This window comes from Polypterus senegalus, chromosome 1 (genome assembly GCF_016835505.1).
Source record: "Polypterus senegalus isolate Bchr_013 chromosome 1, ASM1683550v1, whole genome shotgun sequence".
Taxonomy (NCBI): Eukaryota; Metazoa; Chordata; class Cladistia; order Polypteriformes; family Polypteridae; genus Polypterus; species Polypterus senegalus.
In genome coordinates, this window is record NC_053154.1 from 63300142 (window position 1) to 63323955 (window position 23814).

General features: G+C 36.0%; 1 protein-coding gene across 1 annotated transcript in view; it reads left to right on the top strand.

Annotated features, from left to right (window-relative positions):
* LOC120526619 (spondin-1) overlaps positions 1 to 23814 on the top strand; it is a 558899-nt gene that overhangs the window by 11790 nt on the left and 523295 nt on the right. The window contains exon 3 of the mRNA XM_039749784.1: positions 19369 to 19502. Coding sequence (XP_039605718.1) covers positions 19369 to 19502 — 134 coding nt within the window. The remainder of the gene's footprint in view (positions 1 to 19368; positions 19503 to 23814) is intronic.

Below are 23814 nucleotides of genomic sequence, written 5' to 3' on the forward strand. Positions count from 1 at the left end.
GAGCCAGGTGTACCTGTGTGTTCACATGCTGTGGTTCATTCACAATGTCATGTCTGTTGACATCATCCTGGGCCTAATTGCTCCAAAACAAATTGTGAACTAGTAGAAAAGTCAAAGAAAAACTGAAAGAGTATTCCTTTAACTGTGAAACTAGAAGTTATAAAACACATAATTAAACTTTATTTAAAAAAAGGGTAGTGTCATGTTAGAGTTTTTTTTTTTATGGCTAATGTTATTATTAAACTAATTCTGCCAGTTTTAATGTATTTCAGTGTTATTTGAACAAAAATCGGGTCAGGGAATGCTTTAAAAAGATTGGCATTTAAATTAACTGTAATTTGGTGTTGGTGATATGACAATTCACTTTACAAAGGGGTTTCTAGGAATGGATTTTCTGATTCTTAAACTAGAGGCAGCCTGTATGCCTCTGCAAATGCTGAACGTCACTGCTTCAAGCTGCAGTTCCTTTACTCATACATTCGTGATTGAAATATGACTCACAAGCAAAAAATGGCAGCCTGAATTATTTTAAGCTTTTAAGAACTTTTTTTGACTGTATGCAAAATAGAGAGAGATCCGGCTTTTACTTGTTCTTTTGATACTTATTTACAATGCATTACTTGAGTGGTTTCCTCACTGACAAAATTTTCTTTTGCATGAGTCACTTTCCAGAAAGGTATCTCTACTTTTACTCAAGTATAGCTGTTGGGAAGTTTGTGAAACATTGATAATGATGTCACTAATCGTGATGATCACTGCTATATGGTAGTGTGTTTAAAATACTGCTGCCCAAAAATGGCATCATTGTAAACAAAAAACAAGATGATAAAATAAATCATCTAGTTCAAAATCTCTTTTAACATGCGCAGTGAAGATATACTTGAACTCTACATATTTTAAATCCTCAGAAAAAGTTTATACTACCACCAAAATGATTAAATCCAATAAAATTATGTACAAATGCAGACTAATAGTGACATTAAAAATGTTATCCTACAGACATCAAAGCTGGGGCGTTACTTGTTTTAATGTTCTTCAATGATCTGGATAAAAATACAAAAACAAAATGTTTTAGTTTGCAGATGATGCTACAAGTAGAATCTGCTATTATCTGGACAATATACAGGCTTGAAAGGATTTGTGGCAAATGACATTTAACTTAAGTAAATAAAAAGACTTACACATAGGAAGTATTAAATGTTAGATTTGAATATACAAATGGAGGCTTGAAACTTTATGAGAAGTACTTTGAAGGAATAGAGGACTTATACCTACAGTATCTAGATCCTGACAGTGTGCAGAAGCAATCAAGAAAGCTGAAAGAATGTTAGGTTATATATCACGATGTGCAGAGTACAAGTCAATGGAGGTTATGCTTAATTTATATAACTTACTAGTGAAGCCTTATCTGGAGATCTATATACAGTTTCTCCATATTACAAAAAAGACATAGCGTTGCTGGAGAAACTCCAAAACAAAGAGCTTAGGGTGATTCTGGGACTGACAGATAAGGGAAGATTAAAGGAGTTAAAGGTAAATTTCACAAAACTGTTATAAAGTTTTTTTTTTCACACAAAGTTCAATAAACACATGGCATGACAAAGTATTGGGGTAGAGAGTAGAACTTGACTCAGTGTTATTTTTGAGAATCTAGGTGAATTGAATGGTGGAGTCTGTTGATGTCCTGTTCTTGTCAAAATTGTTCTAATGTTCTAAGGAATATTGTGTAAAAGCCAGCTGTATAAGTAGATGACTAGTGATAATTATTGTTAAAATGCACCGATCAACCACAACATTAAAACCACTGACAGCAGAAGTGAGTAAAATTGATTGTCTCATTACAGTGACACCTGTTAGGGGTTGGATCTATTAGGTAGCAAGTGAATTGTCAGTTTCGAAGGTGAAGTGTTGGCAGGAAAAATGGTACAAGCATTAGGAACTGAGTGGCTTTGACGAAGACCTAATTGTGATGGCTAGACGAATGGGTCAGAGTATCTCCAAAACTGTGATATGTTCCTGGTATGCAGTGGTTTGTACCTACCAAAAGGGGTCCAAGGAAAAACAAATGGTGAACCGGCGACAGGGTCATGGGCACCCAAGGCTCAATAATGCAAGTAAAGAGCAAAGGCTTTATATAATAGGAGAATTAAACAGGTAATTATTAAGAGTAAAAGACAACACTTTAGGACGTTTGACAGGGCATTGTTTTCGTTTAAATGCACATGTGCTGATTGGACTGCAAAGCCTCTGTAAGTGTAGACACACAATTAGCTACATTTTATTACATCTTTAACATTTTTTCTTTAATGTAGTAAGGAAGTAGTTGTTAAAAGAGCCACAATGTTTCAGACAACCAATCGGTTTAGTGAAGCATAAAAAATGGTCCACCCTGATGATGATTCATAAGGATTAAGGATTTTTTTGCACTTAAAAGTTCAGACGTCCTTTTGCATTTATTATACACAATTTCAGGTTTTTGACCTCTCTAGCTTTCTCTCTATCCCTTTCCTGAATTTAGTATATCCAATACAAGGACATGGGAAGCCTACCCCAGAAAATACGCAGTAGAATATGGACACCAATTACGTATAAAGTATTGTTTAGCACAAGCAAATTCAATCATACTGGGTGAATTTAGATAGATAGATAGATAGATAGATAGATAGATAGATAGATAGATAGATAGATAGATAGATGTAGAGTGGTTATTCATAATAATCGTTATTTGTCCATGACTGACTAGTGTGTCAAATTTTGTATATTTAAAAAACAGTATTTAGCCCAAAAAACATAGTGTAACTTGCTCAATATAGTAAATCTCCTCATAAACCCGTTACATTTAGGGTGAACAGGGTGAAGACTTGCTGAGGGTCAAATGATGAGAAGACTGAACAGGTAGCCTTTGAGTTTATAGCTTGTAGCTTTAGTTACTACATTGCACTTCATGTACTACTACAGTAATTGTCAGAAAATTACTTAATTCTAAATGATTTCCCTAGCCTGTATTCATTCACATGTTTTTAAAAGTGCTTCTGCCATTACTGAGTGGTGGGGTACCAGTACATACTTGAGTGGCAATCAGATCAAATGAGGAATCTGTGATGGACTATCTTTCATCCATCCATCAAATATTTCAAGAACAAATTTTTATTACAGTTCTTAGTGGAACCAAAGGTTATTCCAGCAACACTGGATGCAGAACTCAATTCTGGATGAGATGGACTAGCCATTATGCATCTTTTCATCCATCCATCCATTTTCTGGATATACTTACTCCAATGTAGAATTTTTGGTAGCCATGACTAATCGCAACACTGTCAGACTTGAAGCATGACTAGCTGTTATCCATAAATCTATCCCTTTATCCATTCACTCATCTATTCTTTTTCTGAACCCACTTTTCCATTGCAGAATTGTAGCAGCCATCCATCCATCTTGATAAAACTGTATATAGTGCAGAAACCCATCCTCAGTGGGTCAGGTACATTTTTTTAGTATTGATAAATGAACCTTTTCATCCTTACATATTTTTAATAATTTGTTTTAGGACAGTGACCTGATTTTTGATTTTTTAATGACCACCTTAGGGCAGACTGAAATTTGATCTTGCTAATTTGATCAATCATATACTGTAAGAATAGAATTGCAACTCATATTTGTTCAGGGTTTCGCTCTCAGAATATGGTGGAAGGAATCCAAATCTTAATTTACATTTCTGTCTCCATTTCTTATAATCAGAAACATGTCTTTGAGAAGCTAATTCTTTAACATCATAAAAACGAAGAAGAAGATATCACTGTTGCTTGTTGGATGACATTTAAGGTTTTCTGTTAAATAGGAGAACAATGCTAGAAATTCAAATGCTGTCAGTTTAAATAAGTGCTCAAAAGAGCCTGCATAGCAACACTGCACAGCTCTAATGTGAAACATCCTGGCCTTTGTTTCATGCCTAGTTCATTTTGGGTCAGTCTGTTTCTCAATGAGCTCATTTCTGTTTTCCCCTCTGACTCGGCATTTTTTTTCTTTTCCTTCTTTAATGAAAAGGCTGCCAGGCTGCCTCCTAGACTCTACAGCTTGGGTTAAACAAGCTAATGTTCAGTAGCTGCACGTTGCAGACATTTCAGTAGAAGCACAACGCACCAAACCGGGTTATTAAAATTTTTAAACTCATTACTGAATAGTCCCAAGTGTGGGTTGTCTGCTCATCTTTTCATCTAAAGTAACAACTGTCACTTGATTTAGACTTCTAGTTTTAGTTTTTTTTGTTATTGAAGGTCTTGTTTAGTGTCACATAACTTATTCAAAAATTAAATGTCAGAGGTAGGAGCTGTAAATAATGATGTTTTAGTAAATAATTAACTCCAGCAAGTTGCTTTAATAGAACCTATTAGAATTATCCTAGGATGAAAATGTGTTGTGGAAAAAGATTAGTTAAGATTTTTTTTTTCTTTTCATTCATTTGACATATTGCCACAATTTCAGTGTATTTGGATCCCAGTTCCTGGCTGGTAGTTCCTCTGCCTGGAGATTACCTAATTCGCTTGTTTTTCTTCTCATATACCGTTAGTTATATGGCAGATTATAGATTCTAAATTGGGCAGTGTGTAGATGGAGAAAATACCTCTTTTAGTTCTTTTAAGCAAGGCATTAGGACATAATACAGAAACAACCTTAACAGAAATATAATATATATTAAATTTATTTAAAGAAATATTTTATTACCTATATTAAGGGGGTCAATTAAAAAGTGGTTGCCAAGTTTGCCAATATGATTGCCATTTTAACAACCTGTATTTAGAGTAATAAAGATGCCACATAATTAAATATCAGTCTGTTGCTACTTTACAGCATTTCAGTCTGTAGTGACATCACTTAACTTACCAGAATTCTGGATCTGTGCATCAAAAGTAGCCAATTGAAGTTTAAAGTTCAAGATGGTGGTTTTTAAAAGACTTAAAAAAGCAAGATGGCGAGGAGTAGATAGATAAATAGATAGATAGATACGTAGATAGATACTTTATTAATCCCAAGGGGAAAGTGCAATGAATATGATCGTATCTTGTGATCCACTGTTGTCAACCAAGAGGACACACTGGTCACAGAATAAATGATGGGGCACCAACTGGGTTGCCCCTTTTAATCCTTGCAGAATCCAGACAACTTAAATAGATGCTAGATGGTGCATAGAAAAATAATGCATGATAGTTATAAATAAAGTGCATGAAAGATAAAAGTAGCGTTATTTATAAACAAATATTGTGAATCAGTATTTTCAGACAAGTGAAATTGAAAGTTTAGGAAAGCCAAAAAAATAAATAAATAAAGACAATGGAGGGATTTAGTCTTTGTATTTGTTCTCTCGGGATAGAAGCTTCATTATAAAGTAAACCTCAATTACATAAAACAGCATGCTGAAACAGACAATACACCCTTATTAACAGATTTTAAAAATTAGGTTTCTAAAATGTATACATCTTAACACATATATATTACTGTGTCTTTGAACTTATGTTCCTGCATTATCTGTGTTTATTATTTAAAATGGAAGATGTCCCTGAAGAATGAAAAAAGGCAGTAATACTGAAATTATTACTACTCCTGAGGGTCAGAGAAAGCACGGCATAAAACATTTTTCCTCATCTCCTTTTCATTGAACCAATTTTGTAAACCTTTTGTTGACTGATTTTATTGTTAACAAAAAGGCTAGATGTTCTCAGCGAGGATCTGAAAAGCTTTCCATTGATAAAATTGTCAAAATCAAGTCTGCCAGTCATGAAGGGACAGTCAAACTACTGAAGAAGTTGCCACAGCACAATCATACCTGGCTAATGGCCAAAGGCAGCTCCATTAATTAAAAACCTTGTACATTGGTGTTTTATTTTCTTTTAGTTTTTGCATGATATTTTACATACATATGGTCCTCTTGTCTGATTCTTGTCGGATATGTTACTGGTTTATCTGCAAGTCATTCATGTGCTATCTATCTTAATACTTCAAATATGGCCCTACTTTGCATGCTATGCAACTTTCATCGCAGTTTCAGGAGTCCTCTGTATGCACAAGTGGCCTGATGCTCCACCCACTGTTAAATAATGGCATGTAAAAAGAGATGAACACTACACACGGGGTAGCAGTATGAGAAACAGTTGTAGTAGTAGTATTGTCACATGTGCAGAATCCAGTTAATTTTAATTTGCATGTCATACCAAAATGCAACAATGTCACCAATCTCCAGCATCATGATAAACATAAATGTATACATGTAGACATAACTCAATTTTATTTATTGGAAAACACAAATCAGCTTAGCTGATGTGTTTCTTACTCCTGGTTGCATACCACTATTTGAGTATAATGCCTTGTGTCCTAAGACGGTTGGGGAACATAGGTAAAACTAACACAGAATAAGAATATACCCATGTCATTCTGAAGTTGTCTGACAATTTCTATTTGGCTTGCCAGAATATGTATAGAAGAATTATTCTGTAACGTACAACAAATTTTCAAATAATTGATCTTGAGATTGATTTCACATTTTTAAAAACCATTGTCCATGTTACTCCAGACAAGAAACATAGTTTGTGCATAGGTAAGGTGTTACTGAATGCCACCCAATCACCTCCAATGCAGCAGTGCAATAGATGACATCTTGTGCAATAATGTTTCATGTGCAATAAGGTCTTATGTTGAATGCTTGTGTTCTACCTCATTTCTCCTTATCCTTTCCTATCCTTTTGTAATTATATTTATTTATATTTTGACAACGCAGGGACTGCACCTAATTTTGTTGTATTTGTTACAATGACCATAAAGATATTCTGATTCTTCTGATTCTGATTCTGTAATTTATCAGGCTGTCTTTGTATTCCTGGAAAGTAAGAGGGACAATGAATTAAGCTGTCTGTCCTAGCTACATTTGCTCCCCTGTGAACGATATGGAGGTCAACAATTGGCACATTCTAATGATCATAAATCAATGTATTAAGAGAAAGTATGGCAAGATTAATATTATCTATGTATGTAAACTGCTAAGGACTGTCTGTCATGCAAAAACTTGCAAAACCCTGGGCCTTGAGCTTTGGTTTTGGTCTTAGTCGACAGGTTGTGCTTTGATACATGGAGTACAACCCATGAATTTGATGTGTTGACTACCTCGGTGACAAAATTGGGCTTCAAATCTTTCTTATGGCAGGCAGCGATGCAACTGCATTCCTCACGGCAAGTGGTAATGCAGACACGCACTGTGGTTTACAGGAAATGCACAGCAGGGGGATTTGGGTCGTTCTCATGCAAGCAGTGTTGCAGACATGTGCAGTGGCTGACAGAAACAGAACAGCGACGTATGCCTCTGTGACAGTGAGACACATTGCACAGGCCAACTTATCTGTTTCATCGCATGCATCATTCGTACATAACGAGTACAGCAGAAAGTCATACATGACCAAAGAACTAGAGGTGCTTGCTTCCTCTGACATGTTAGGTAACTTCAGGTCATTCTGAACATGTGGCACATCTGTCAGGAAAAAGCCGTGACCGTGAAGGACATTGCAGCAACCTTGGTAGATTGGGTGTCTGTGTTTAATAAGAGGTGCATGTACCAACTTTCTTTGAGGACTGGAGCTCCAAGTGTTACTAACTACTGATAATGAAATCAAATTAATAGATCATTTATGTGTATTCCTGATGTGTATTTAAGTTTTTCTGTACTCCTTTCAAACAATGATTGATTCCTACCCTCACCTTTTTCACTCCAGAGTCACTGTTTTAGCCAAAAGAATATTTATCTGCAGTTTGGAAGATGAACAAATCTGACCTAGATAGGTGTGTAATTTGGTCCTTTCCAAGATAAAATACAGTACTACCAGGTGCATAGAGTTATTTTTGTAAATAGTTGTTGGTATAAAATGTACCAAAAAGAGATCCATGTTGAACAAAACTGTGCTTACTCTGTGTATGATCATACTACAACTACAACTACTACTAGTATGCTTTTATATGATTGATAGATAGATAGATAGATAGATAGATAGATAGATAGATAGATAGATAGATAGATAGATAGATAGATAGATAGATACTTTATTAATCCTAAGGGGAAATTCACATGTAGTATGTAGTATATGTAGAATGTAGTGCAAAGGATCACATCAGAAAGTTAACTAGTAGTTTATTTCAAATATTAGCAATATTTTACACAGCTAGATATATTTTGGATTTAAACAGAATGAAATAGGGGGCCCTAGAAATCTGAAGTTATTTAAAAATATAAGTGTCTTAAACAACTAACTATATAATAACCTCTTGAATAAAGTCCACATTGCTGACATTAAAATCTAATGCAACAAATTCTGCTCTGGATAGACGGTTCAGTAAGCTTGAAATATGTTCACCCATGTGCGATCTTGCTTAAACCATGCAGCCAGTGTGTCAGTGTTCTTTGCTCAAAGTCTTTTCAGTACAAAATATTCTGTTCATTTCAACCATTGGGATATGGCCTCTTTGGCCACAGTCATTTGTATATGCTGATTTTTGTATCAGCTTCATTTATTGTTATCTTATACTGTATAATCCAAGATAACATTTTCATTTGTGCTTAATCCAATTCTAGGATTGCAAGTGGGCAGAGGCCAAACCTAGGCAACATCAGGGGCAAGGCAGGAACTGCCCTGGATATAGAAGAGTTAATTGAAGAGCCCACTAATGCACAGCCAATTTTGAATCTTCAATGAAACTAACACTGTGGTGGGCTGGTTCCCTGCCCAGGGTTCGTTTCCTGCCTTGCGCCCTGTGTTGGCTGGGATTGGCTCCAGAAGAGCCCCGTGACCTTGTAGTCAGGATATAGCGGGTTGGATAATGGATGGATGGATGAAACTAACATGAAGTCTCATGAATCCAGCATCCTGAATTCAAATCCTGTACCCATTTATTGTCTGTGTAGTGTTTGCTTTGTTTGTCTTGTATGTTTCTTCTTTGTACTCTGGTTTCCTCCCATATTCCGAAAGATGTGCAGGTTATAAGCGATTCTGAATTGTCCCAAAGTGTCCCAGTATATTTGTGGGAGTATGTGGGACTGGGCGCTTCGATGGACTAATGCTTGACCCAAAGCTGGTTCCTGCCTTGCACCTGATGCTTCTTGAGTAACAACACTCCTCATTGAATCTGAACTGGATTTAGAAGGTGGACGGTGTTTTATGTAATGGAATGTAGTGTGCATTTCTGCAATATGTGATGAGTGTGTTTTCATATCTCTATGGGGCTTTTACTTGGCTTTCTTGTTGAGCCTTTTGTTCCATTTTAACCAAAGGAACCTATGAGAAAAAGCACAGTAGTTCTGTACCTGAGAGAATATTGCTTCCTTTCAATGTCTTTAGATTTAAGGAGTGACAGCCTAAACCTCAGGTTACAGCATGTCTGATAAAATTCCACCCTGGATTGAACAGGAGGTTACTATAGGGTAACTATTAACATTCAGTATTTTTTCAATAATAGTGGAAAAGGAAAAATCAGAGCAGCTTGTTGCTGATTGAAAAAAGCTAGAAATGTCAAAGCAGCATGAATTTTTTTTAAATGCAATTCTGGTGCAAATTCTGACCTTGTATGCAGGTTACTATACAACCTGATGCAAAGTGTTAAGATGGGATCACTGAAGGGAAACGCAATTCTTCTCTTTAAGCTTCTTTGGATTAAAAGTTCTTTTCAGTTACAACTGAATAATTTAGCATTTAAAACGCCACTTCAACCTTTATCATTGAGCTAAAGCATCTGCATTCTGGTGTCACCTGGGAAAGCAAAGCTGTTAAAACATAAAGTTTTGACAGACTGAGACACTCACACCCTGTATGCTCTTTCCCACATATCATTGATGCAACTAATAATAACTTAAAACAACATTCATTATATAAGGAATGATTTTATAAATAGGAGCTTTAAAATTCTATAAATGTTTGAAGGGAATCCTTTTTTCAATTAATAATAACAGATTAGAATCAAATGTTATTCTAAAATCAATAGACCAAACTAGTACACAAGAGACTGTCAGTCGTACAGACTAAATTTTTGCAGTGGAGTATATATACTCTGTATGGATGTGTTGTTATGAATGTTGTTCTGATGCAGAAACAAAAGTGAAAAGTTCACAAAACCAACGTTAGTTGGTAGAAAATAGCCATAAGCAGTTTTATGTTATGACCGAAAAAATGTTTTGTATGGCTGCACAATAGGTTCAAAATTATTTATTTGACATTGTCCTGTTTTTAGTGATCCAGTCACAACTGGGCAGCACTTGACCAAATTAAAAACCATATAAAGTGACCTGATCATTGAAGACATTCAGAAGTGGACAGAGATGGAGAGCAACCCCCTTCTAATACAAATATACATTCAAATGCATTTTCTTTCCACATAAAGAAATCATGTAGAAGATGATTTGAGTAATGTGTAGTGAAGATACACATCTGATCTCACTCCAAACACAAAGTGAACACTGGACGTGCATTTCAAGGCCAGGCTTAAATATACTATGGCAAAATTAAATCCTGGATACAATCCAGATACAAAATGCATATCAGTGCCACATCAACAAGACCAAAATAAAAAAAATACATGTAAATGACAAAATAAGTACCTACATTAATTAATAAAAGCTCAGCTGAGAGTGGATAATTGAGAAAGCCATAGTACATGGTTAACAGGAATATGATGGCTAAAGTAGTTATAGCATCCTTTAGAGCATAATACTGTTTTCTGCCTATATGCTACTGTTAGGAGATATCAGCCTAACTAATCAATCAAACCTAATGATAATTATGTTCCTAATGAAGTGTTTCACTGTTCAAAAAGTATGCATATGAGATAACATCTTGTCTTTAAACATACAAAAATAAAAGTTATCTCAATATGTTCTATTCTGCATACATTAACAAGATATTGTAAATGAGACCCAGCTATAAGGTTGGCTGAATTTGCTAACACGATTATAGCATTAACACTAATCTATCCTTTAAACACAATTACACTAGATAAATCCTCCATTTTCTATCTAAAAATTTGTATAGTAAGATAAAGATGGTTTCGCTGTATCAGAACAGGGGAGCGTTTGTTCGTCTATTACTTTTGAGAAGAATTTGTTGTGAATTCTTGGTATAGCAAAGCACAAATATGGTTTTAGGCCATCAAAAATCCACACAAAGGCCAGAACTGCTCTGTTTTTGTGTCTGTGCCCACGGGATTTCCCATACCTCAGGTAACCAAGCCCCAACTTTTCAGACTGGCTTCAGGCCTTCCTGGACCAAATTGACAAACTGAATATGTTTAAGAAAGGCAGGAGGATCACTATTAAACCTTAGGCCTACAATCACAAAACACAGACAGTACCTTTAATAGGAACAAATGGCTAAACTCCAAGAAATCTAAAGATCAAAACAAGAAGCACAAAACCAGAAATCAAAATCAAAACGCAATGCCCTGCTTGTGAACTGGCGACTTCTCTAGTGTTTCTTCAGTGCTTTTGTGATTTCTGGAAATTTTGACCTTTGTGCTTTCTATTTTCAACTATTCTCTGGTGTTGTGTTTTGGGATATTGCTTGCCTTGGATTGCCTTTGCCTTTTCAGGCAATTCCTTTGTGCTTCTCTGAACTTATTTTGTTAAAAAACATTTTTTGTACAAATATATCTTTTTATTTATAAAGGTCCTTTTAATTACTAGCTGAGGCTTGACAGTATTTGCTCCTCTTGTGGACATTTTTAGTCATTGTTCAGGACCTTTGTGCGTGGGAACTCTTTAGTTCGTAACATCTGCTTGCTGCATCATCAGATGGCCTTGCATCCTTGGCTTCCACTTTAACGGGACAAGGTGGATAATTAAAACAAAACATCCAATATCAATATGTAATGACAATGTAATTATTAAACACAATAATAATGAAAAACATAATTTGACATACGTAAAACAAGGAAAAGACAAAACCGAAGCCATCATTTATAACAAAATTTACCAAATAATGCTCAGAAGGCAACAAAAATATTAAAAAGACAAAAAGCATACTTGAGCCAGAGATAAGGCCCAGACTACAACATAACACAATTAAATATTTCAATTCTTTCTGATAGACTATTCTAATTGTACTGTTTCCAGACTGAATTTTATTCAAAATTCTGTATGAAGAATAATTACTAGAACTACTAAGTATGACCACATAACTATTAGTGTCAGTCTCAAAGTAAAATTTTCTGACATATTAGACCATTGATGACTTTTTTCCCTTTATTTCTTCTTATACAATTTAAAACTCTTGAGAGAATACTCAAAATGTGGCCTTCTTTCAATTTTATATGTACATTGTGATATGAGCTAAAATCTTCAGGCCTCCAGTCTTTAGAGTAATGTGTTTGACGGTATAAAGGAAGGTAATTAATCTTAGAGTCTAAGTCTAAGCTAATGGCCCATTACTTTAGCACAGCACAGCTGTGGTTGTTCTTACTGTAAAAATAAATGTAAATAACAATGAACTAGTTATTTATTCTTGATAAATTGTTACAGTCATCATAATTGTCCATTTGAATCAATTTCTTGTTTTGTATTATTTCTTGGTATACTTCATTTGTACTTGGTGTTATTGGTGACCTTACTGCACTGCTTCTGTTTGTCATGGATAACAGAATAATCAGGGGCCTTATGTATAAATGGTGCTTACACACAAAAATGTTGCGAACGCCCATTTCCACGCTCACATCACGAAGTGTAAAAACTAAACTTAGTGTAAAGCCATGCACAATCTCACACCAGGTCAAACTTGTGTACGCATGTTTTTGGCTCAGTTTTGCAAACTGGCGGCACCCAGCATCAAAGCAATGCCATTGTTCATGTCTGGTTTCCCTTTACTTTTTAGATTCACATCCCTGATGCGGCTTTATCAAATGCACTGAAATTAACCGCATATCGATTTTTAGTTTAAGGCATCTGATTGTAATCAACCCGCAACAATATAATGATGCATGGAATGGCCAAACTATTCCAAATACCATAGCTGTTTTAGCGTTATTACTCTCAGCACACCACTCAGAGTATTTTAACCCAGTGTATCTGAGTGTGGAATGACAGCTCTGCAGCAGCTGATTGAGAAGCTCTACGGCAGATTGTTTCTAGATCAGTGAGAATTATCAGGATAATTCCACCACACACTTTCTTAGCCATGCGCACAGTCTATTTGAACTTCTTACATATGGCAAATGCTTCAGAGGCTTTCCTGCAGGGACCTTGCGGTTCAGATACAGTTTCATCCCAAGAGCTCTAAACAAATTCAATCAATTTATCAAGTGCTCCCGGCAGAACTGTTAGAACTTATAAGTAAGGTAATAAGTAGCTCACTGTAAACTTGCACTAAACTTGTAATATTGCACAGCCTGAGTCACTTATGGTTTCATATTGCATGTTTTTCATTATTTTTTTTATCTTATTATTATTTTTATTTTATCATTTTATAGGAAAATAAGTTTATGAAGGATTTGCATATTGAATTTCATTGTACCATACAATAACAATAAAGGAATTCAATTCAATTCAATAGAAGAGAGCGTGTATTTACAGATGATGATGACTGGCTTCTAAGTCGATTTAGAAATCCAAGCACTATCTTCTTGGAGCTCTTGATAATCATTTTAAGATGAAATGCAGTAAAGTATGTATATTACATTATACAGATACATTTATAACTTCATTTAAATAATGTATACTGCTATAGCAGTAGTGACGAGCTGGCACCCCATCCAGGGATTGTTCCTGCCTTGCGCTGTAAGCTTGCTGGGACTAGCACAACCCTGGATGGATAGATGGATGGAATAATTAAACATCTACTACAAAGATATTTCAATGTTCCTTAAAAGTTTTGAAGAATCGGCATTCTAAGCTTAGAGATGGCTTGACAGTTATTAAAGAACTTATTGCGTGGCAATTGGTTAATTGGAGAAAGAAAAGGAAGGACATGAATTGGGGGTTAGTATGTTTGAAAGAGACAGTACTGTTGCAATAAATCATTTTCTAGAGTGTCACACATGGCGCAGCAAGCATTTTGTGGGAGGCAGGAACAATCTCTGGACAGGGTACCAGGTCAACTCTACCACTGCGCCACTGTGTCCCCCTTTTGTTATGCATGCTTTAATTCCTATCATCATGAAAATGATATCAAGTATACAACTTAGTATTTAATTTGTTCAGAGAGATATAATATCATGAATGTAATGTATGCTGTGTCCTGTTGGCATAAGAGAAAGCTCATTTAAGAAGCACATAGTGATTCACACACATAAAGTACATAGAACAACACACAGAATATGGAACATTTAATGTGCTACTTTAGTTACGATGGAATTTGAGAAACTAGTAAATCCAATGATTTTAAGATGAAGTTTATGATGTTCTACTTTAATGACAACTTGAAAAGAGGAAATTTTGAAATTAAAGTTGACATTCTGATCTTTTTTTTCCACTGTGTCCCTATTTTTTTTCCTTTTCTCTGTACCCTAATAAACTTCCATATGACACTCAGACGGTGGGCTATGCTTGCCTTTCTATGGCGACTTTGATATCTGACCACTTCTTTTTTATTTTGTGCACTGTGCGACTTTCTGAACTTGAACTTTCGATCAACTTCCTTTTGTTGTTTATACAACTGCTTAAACCAACAAATAGTATGTTTTTCATTGCCTCCACTTGGCATTCACTGAAATTCTTTTTTCCCCATGCTTTTGCCATTATCTTTTCACAGAACGCTATACTTAAGGGAATTTTTATATTGATTTGCATATTCAAAGAGGCATAATTCTGGGATAAGATGTGGTGGGGCAGCAGGTGCGTGCACAAGCATTACATTTCACACCGACCAGGATTTATGTAGCTCAATGTGCGTGGAAGTTGGCTTACACATGGTTTGCTGCATCTGCATTTTTTTGTACATTTCAACTTTTGCCCGTATGCCATGTTTTAGTGTGAATTCTACATATGCCATTATGCATGATACCCCCTGAACACCAGAAGAGAAAGAGACAGAATGAGATCTTTACTGGCTTTCCCTATATTTAATAGTACTAGCAAGTATAGCACTGCTTTGTATGACACCCAAGAAAAGTTGGGTGACCAGATGTTCCAGGTCAGTTAGAGTTAATTTTTCCATGGGCGTCTGAAGTTTATTTTTACCACAAATGTTATGAAGAGTAAATGCTTTTTGTTTTCCTCTTAATTACCAACTGGCCATATGTTCTGTTAGCTTAATTTCTCCTATTTTGCTAAATATTGCTTTTGTTTACTGTTAATTTTTCCTGCTTCTGGAGATGGCAATTATTATTTTACTAAATATATTTAACTAATATTTATGTAACTGATGCCTTGTTATTTTTATACTGTTTCATATTTGCTAAACTGTGCAGGCATTCAGAGCCTATCTTCTGAGGCAAGTACCATACCAGAATAAATTGAATTGAATTGCATTCTTTAGGAAGACGTATTGTTATTGTCTCAGTTAATAAAGGTTTTGCTCTTCTGTTTGTACTCTGATCTTAATGTTGTGATGTTGAACTAATTAAAATAATCTTATTTTTTCACAATTAAATATTTTGTTATGTAACAGAAACTATTTAGTAATGAAATGGGTAAAATACGATTAGTGTCAGAAATGGACTGAGGTACTACCCCAGTTCTTCCTTTTGCCGACTTCAACCTTTTGGCTCCTCTTATCTGGGTGTGTCTTCTGCATTGCAACTTTTATTATGCAGCAGTCATGTGATGGAGAGGCAGAAGATATAAAAAGGTTTTAGATGGTGGCATTGCTCAATCATTTATACTCTTCTGGATTTGTTTTTTGGATTGAGTTACATTAGTGATTTTGTTCTTGTTTGGATGTTTTGTTTCTCTCCTTTTGTCTCTTTTTGAGTACTGTTTTTAAATTTACCATTTTGGATTTGACCTCATTATTTAGTGTTTTTCTGTGTATGACCTCTTGCCTGTCTTTTGCACTTAATTTCTGAATTGTGGATTTTGATTTAATGAAGATTCATCTTTATTATCGTCATGTTAGTTTCATCAGTGGCTCACCACAATCAGCACAATTACATTAATGCTTGTAAGCAAGTCATGCTTTACATGCTTCAGTTTGTTCTTGCTGCTTTAGAACATTTAGGACATTAGAATAATTTAAATGGGAACAAACCATTCACTCCAACACAGCTTGTCAATCCTGTCCATTTAATACCTCAAAAATAACACCATCTAGTTTTAAAGGCTTCCAAAATCCTACTGTCTACCACGCTAATTGGTGATTTATTCCATGTGTCTGTGGTTCTCTGTATGAAGAAACTGTCCCAACATTGGTGCCAAATTTACCCTAAACAAGTCTCCAAGTGTGTTCCCATGTTCTTGATAAACTCATTTTAAAGTAACACACTAAATCCACTGTACTAATTCCATTCATAATTTTAAACACTTCAATCTTATCAACTTTGAATCTCCTTTTGCTTAACCTGAAAAGATTCAGCTTGTGACGATGCGGGTTCGGCTCCACTCTCCCATCTGATATTTGGAAGCCCTTGAACCCAACACCGTCGATAATGTCACAGAGTGAGCTAGACAGTGGAGGCAACAACATAGCAGCATAGCAAGGGGATGGTATAAAAAGGTGCATAGTGCTTTTATTAAAAATATCAAAACAAAAACAGTGTTCAATAATTAGTGCAGTGCTTTCCAAAATTAGTCATTAAATAAATAATCCTTAAAAGACAAACGTGGCGGTAAAACCCAATAGAAAAACAATCCGTTAAAATCAGAGGTTAAAACGTTCGTACAGGAAGCAGTCTTTAAAATCCAACAACAATCCCGGTGGCTTCTTTTATGCTGGCCCATGCAACAGGCGAGACGCTCCCTGCAGCTGCCCTTTTCTCACTACGTTTCATGAGACTGGAGACCTCCCGATCCCTGGCTTCGGTCTGGCACTCATCCCAACCTCGAGATTTGGACTCCTTGGTCTCCAGGACACCCACACCAAGGACTGCCACTCCAAACCTCCCGACTTCCGCTGCCTTTCCGGCCTTCCGCGGCCAGTCGCCTTCCCCTGGTCACTCCCGCTACCTGACCGCTCCGCGGGAGCGACATCCAACATCAACACCTGGGTGTAGGCCTAACACCCAGACTTCTTGCAGCTGCCCACAAGCTCTTGATCGCTCGTCCACGCACACGCACCACGTGTCTCTCTCTCTTGCACCGACCTGCTTCCTCTCTCGCTCCCATGTAACCTCCGTCCTCTTTTTCTCTTTTCTCTGATCTCTTTCCCAACCGACTTGCGCTTCTTTTAAACAGCGAGGGGCCATAGCAGCTGCAGCACATTAGCCACGGGAACAGTCACGGATGGGGGCAGTTCCTCACCTGTGCACTCGGTGAGAAACGCCTACACCGCAGATCACCCTGCGGCATGCTACAACAACTACACCCCCTCACAAAACCGCAAGCGCGGTGATCATTTATTTAAATGGCCTTTACTAAGCGAGCTGTGGACCCATAACACCACACAGCTGTTTTAATCTTTTCTCATAACTCATCTCCTGCAGTCAAGGAATCAGCCTAGTTGCTCTTCTCTGGATCTTTTCTAGCTGCTTCTATGTCTTTTTTGTAGCCTGGAGACCAAAACTGTACACAGTACTCTAGTTGAGGCCTTGCCAGTGCATTATAAAGTTTAAACAAAACCTCCTTGGACTTGTACTTCACACATCATGCTATATAACCTAACATTCTGTTGTTTTTGTAATGGCTTCTGAACACTGTCTGGAAGTGATGAGTTAACTATGACTCCTAAATCCTTCTCACATGTTGTACTTTCAATTTTCAGACTCCCCATTGTATATTTAAACCTAATATTTTCACTTACAATGTGTAACACTTTACATTTACTTACATTAAATTTTATCTGCAACCAATCCCAAGCCTGTATGCTGTTCAAGTTCATCAATAATAATTCAATGGATTCAAGATTACCTGTCAGTTAACCTAGTTTGGTATCATCTGCAAACTTCTGCACCCATCTACAAACTACACACAAAACTCCCACTTCCTTTAGTTTTATGCCCATTCTGTCATGTGGGACCATATCAAAAACTTTCTGAAAGTCAAGAAAAATAATATCACGTGCACCACTTGGATCATATCCATTTGTTACTTCCTCATAGAATTTTATTAAAACACAACATCCCTTTTCTGAACCCATGCTGACTCAATAAAACTCCTATTCTTGCCATGTGTTGCTCAATCTTTTCCTTTAATTACCAGTGATACATAATAAGCTTTTGGCCTATAGGTACTAGGATTTGCCCAATCAACCTTTTTATGTAATGGGATAATACTTGCCATTTTCCTTTCCTCCAGAAGTTTTCCAGTGCTCAGTGACTTCCTAAAAAAAACATATGTCAACCATTTACAGTATATATGTACTCACAAACTTCCTTAAGCACTCAAGGTTAAATATTATCTGGTCCTGGAGATTTGTTTGATTCCAGCCTATTTAATGTGAGCAGTACTTCTCCTGCTACAATTTCTAAATCACTAAGTACCTCCTTTGTATTCCGTGTTAGTACTGGGAGGTTGCCTACTGTCTTACATGTGAATGTGTAACAAGAGAATTAACAAAGAAGTATGGAACAGAACTCAGAATTGTCATCCAGGATCTGATGCCATTACTCTGAAGCTGTGTTACACTGACTACTACGTCGGCCTGTCAACAAAATTATATATATGCGTGTGTGTGTGTGTGTGTGTGTTTGTCTGTGTGTTGGTGGGTCTTTGAAATGCATTATGGTGAGTGTACCTTGAGTTACATTTTTTTTAATTGAACTTTGCAGTCTCATATGCAGTCTCGCTAATAACACAGATTATTTATAAATATAAAATATTCCAGTTTGGAGTATGCATGAGTTCTTTTAGTGCTAAGGTGTTGTACTGTGTAAGCCATTATGGATGTAGTGAGAAGTCAAGCAAAATGACACCTTTTATAGGCTAACTAGAAAGATTACAATATGCAAGCTTTTGAGGCAACTCAGGCCCCTTCTTCAGGCAAGAGGTGTCATTTTGCTTGATTTCTCACTACATTAGTTTCTTTGTAATGTAGCTTGAGGTCAAACCCATCTGTCCATCTTCAAAAACAAATGTGTTTGGTTTTCAGATGTCAGAAAAGAGAACAGACTTTTAGTAGAAAACCTACCTACAGACTTTGAGCATACAGTGACTTTGTTTTAAATTGAAAATGGAGCTGTGAATTAGCACTGCTGACCACTTTTCTTTTATTAATGTATACTCATCTCATTGAATTAAACTGTAATATATCTTTTTTTTTGCAGATTATAGATGAAGAAGATACCCAGTTTATGACAAACTGCCCTCTAGCTGTAACAGAAAGTACCCCTCGAAGGAGGACAAGAATTCAAGTGTTTTGGACAGCACCCCCTTCTGGATCTGGTTGTCTCATTCTAAAGTAGGTGGACACATGACAGATGTTTGTGCATGTGATAATTAAAGATGTGTAAGGCATTTCAAATACAAAAAATAGCAGTGCCTGTTGAGATCGCTGTAAAAGAGCAAATCAAACAAAAATATTAAAAATATCCTGCTGTTAATCTCATTTCATGACTTTACTTAGTAAATAATAAAACACTAAGGTCAGTGTGTCTCTAGTCCCTCAGAGCAATCTGATTGGTCAGTTTGGCTTTGGTGTGATTGTTTAGTTTGACTTTGGTGATGTAATCGAAAAAGAAGTTGTGAAAGTGAGACACACAAAGAGCAGTAAAGGCGTAGGAGCTTTTAATAATGGGAAATACAATAGCGTACAGGAGATGACTTCTAAATGACAAAATCTGAGAAGCAGGCTTTACACTTGAAAGAGGAAGCAGTGTTCAAGAGAGGTTCAGGTGTATGAGTTTAATGAGGAGAGGCACTGAAGATACACTTAGGACAAAGGATTTCAAATATTTTTCATAGTTTCCTGTCTTTGAAAGTGACTTTCAATGTGTATCCTAAGCCTTTACTCCTCCTCATGTGCTTTACACTTCTTCTTCTGATTGCAATTATTAAAATAATAATATACCAGTATTTTTCAATTCTGTTGTTGTCTATATCATTACACAATGGAATTTAGATCTTTATTTTCTGGTAGTACTGTTGCTCTTTAGGGCTTCTGTCCTAAATCTTGTGACTGTCTTCCATATTTTAGTTGAGTTATGTTTTATCAACTGTAATACTGGAAGCGCTGATTAATTAACTGTGCTTAGTGGTTGTAAATATAAGAACTTCCTGATAAACTAGCGTCTAAAGAAAAGCCTTTCGACAATGAAAAGGTGTTCAAGGAGGCACTCAACTAATTGAAATAAAAACCAAGAGGATTTGCAGAGGTCTTGTTAAAGTTCAGAGATAGCTAAAAACCATTTCATAAATAAAAACTACAAAGTTATACAACTCAGTATGGGGTGGAGTGCTGGCTCTGAGGCAAAGGATCTGCGCTGGTATCCCAAAGGTTGACAGTTTGAATCCCCGTCACTGCCAAAAGAGATTCTACTCTGCTGGGTCCTTGAGCAAGACCCTTAACCTTCAGCTGATCCAGGGCCGCTATACAATGGCTGATCCTGCACTCTGACCCCAAGGGGTATACGAAAACAAACAAATTCCTAATACGAGAAATTGTATAAGGTGAAATAAAGAACAAAAAAAAAAATGGTTAAATAATAATATGCTTTTGGATTTTATATAATGGCTAAACATTTCTCTTTGTCTTCTTATATAGAAAGGAGTTCTGGTAATTAAACAGCATGCCTTAAAAATGCCAAGATAAAGTATCTAAAGGTATTAAACAATGCTGTTAATAAGTGAAGGAGATGGAGTTTGCACAGATGAAATATCCATTCTTTGAAATACTCCTCACATCATTCTGGCAGCTCAATATGGAGATTTTTGAACACAATTTTCTCAAAAGATAATAGAAAATAATTCAGAACAGAGACCCATAGCCATTTGGGGGTATATCTGGAATTACTTATGTGATACATCCTAATAGAGACCCATAGCCATTTGGGGGTATATCTGGAATTACTTATGTGATACATCCTAATAAACGTTCTGATCCTTCCTACTAACAGTTGCTCAAAATCAGTGGCAACTCCATGATTGTTTTTGAGATCCTTGTTTAAATATTGGTAGACATATTGGTTAACTTATTTTTTGTTCCTTTTAAACTAAAGTTTATTTGTTGATCTGACTTAGTAGATAGGAGTTTTCTAACTTGATAATACTATTTTATTTTTCTAAAATTCATTAAAAGTCAGACATTTTCCAGTTCTAAAAGCTGATTTATATGGCAAAAACCTAAATCCTCAAATTTAATTATTAACCTTTTCTTACTTGTTTGGCTTGTCTTTTTCAAAATATCAAGAAAATATAAGGCAGTGAATTAAACATAACTTGAATAAGAACTTGTAATTCTTACAATGAAGAATTTTTCAGGTGAGCCAGCACATTGAGAAAAGCCTGACCTTAGCTTTGTTGAAGAGGCAAATGCAAGATTGAAACTACAGAATCAGACTGTAGAAGTAATAAAAAGCACAGACTTAAAACTGCTCTAGTATGCTTTGAAAGGGCAATTCACAATACGTCTACACAAAATTATATTTTTGGCAGAAAAGTAAAAGCTGAATTGAATGAAAAAAGACATCAGAAATAAGCTGAGGTAGACTTCATGAAGGAAATGCGGTTAGAACATAGATGTAGTGCTACATAATGAAAGTAGGATAGCTGTGCTGGAATTTTTGAGCATCCCCCCAATTTGATCTTTCTAACCAGGATACTTTAAGAGTATGTTAATGGTTATGAAGACCAGTCCTGATGTATACATCATGGATATTTCAAGGGAATAAGAATGAAACAGCGTGACTACGTTTATGTGTACATTGTTCACTAAACTGTTTATAAATTGACGTTTAGTGGATAGCCAAAATGAAAAACTAAAAATGGGCAGGACTCAAAGACTTTGCATTGCAAAGTTGAGACTGAATTAAAGGCTATATCTGATCAAAGATTGATTCTTTTATTTCAATGGCAAAGAGAAGCTTCCTTGATGTGCAAATAAAATACAAATTCAATTAGATGCGTGTATTAGATATAAATACACAATATTTATCATACAGCTCAAGTGGGAACCACACAGTAAACTCTATGAGTTCCTGAATAGTAAGTAACATTACTGATACTTCATTGAAAGTTCTGATATTGTTTTCTGTATGGTAAGAGGTATAAACAGCTTTTTTCTGAGGTTAGGGTCTGATACAAGGGAAAAAGCTTTCTTCAGACATACCATATTGTAAGTATCCTGCATTAATAGGTGCACAGCCTAGTTAAAAATAATTCTATATTAGATATCTAAATGATGAAATGACCATTTTAACTCACTGCCATGTTGCTTTGCGGTCTACAATCGTGTAATTGTTTCTACCTGACTATGATGCATCTAGTCAGTATGTTCTCCACTGTTTATCTGTTAAAAGTTAGTGAACATTTACAAGCCTTCTTAACAGAAATGTGCTGTCAGGGGGTGAGGAGGAATCTGCTGGGATAGCTGTGGAAATTCTATCATCTGTGGATTTGTAGGTAAACCAATATGGGTGACTTTGTAAGAGTTATGACTAAATGCTCAAAGCACTTGATGACATGGACATATTCTGGTAGACCCATGATTGCGGATTTCTGGAGAAATTTACATTATGTTTAAGCGGTTGGACATGTAGCTTCAGCCAAGGACATGCCCTTAATACATGGCAGGGGATGCTGTCTAGACATTTAGCTTTATAAATATTCTCACTCCTTGATTTGTCAACTGTGTAAAAAGTCACTTGGAGCAAATGTGGCTCAGTTTATTCCAAAATGAGCATAGTAGGTGTTAAGCTAATCTGACATGAAGGAGATATCAGTGGTTATTCTAAAGTTGATGTTATTCTTATAGTGCATATAAATATTTGGCCAGATAGACTGATGTTTTAGTTGCTACGGAAGAAGTTTTCTAACTTTATTTTATAATTTTCCTTCGTACTTTTGGTGTCAGTCTTGAGGTTGCTCAAAATTGCTGTCAAGGGCCGAATTAAACACTATATCTGGGGTCAACAACAACAACATTTATTTATATAGCACATTTTCATACAAAGTTCAAAATGCTTTAATCACTCAATCAAATCAATCAATCAAAATCTTTATTGTCATTGTAGCAATGAGACGTTGTACAACAAAATTTTTAGGTGCATTTTTCCAGTGCAGAAAAAAATAAAAATAAAAGCAAAAACAAAACACAATTACTCAAGTTACAACTAAAATAAGGGAATAAAATAATATCTAAAATTGTCCATAACAGCAGAACAATGTTTTCTACTCATATGTACATACATACATTATATTGCACTTGTCCCTTATCTAATGTTAATTTAGAATGAAGGTGCACTCGGTCAGATTGACCACTTAGCAGCATTCAGCATGGTGATGGCTGAAGGATAGAAACGGTGACCTTAATGGCCCTTTGGAGCTCTTTCTTCTGTGCTACTGTGCAGCTGGAGAACCACGCACAGAGACAGTATACCAGGATTTCCTCTACTGTGCAGCGGTAAATGGATACCAACAGTTTCTCAGGGATGTTGTTCTTTCTGAGCACCCTCGGGAAGTAGGGTCTCTTTTGGACCTTCTTCACTACCTCAGCAGTGTGTCCTCTCTAATGGTGACTCCCAAGAAGCGGAAGTCTGAGACCCTCTCCACACAGT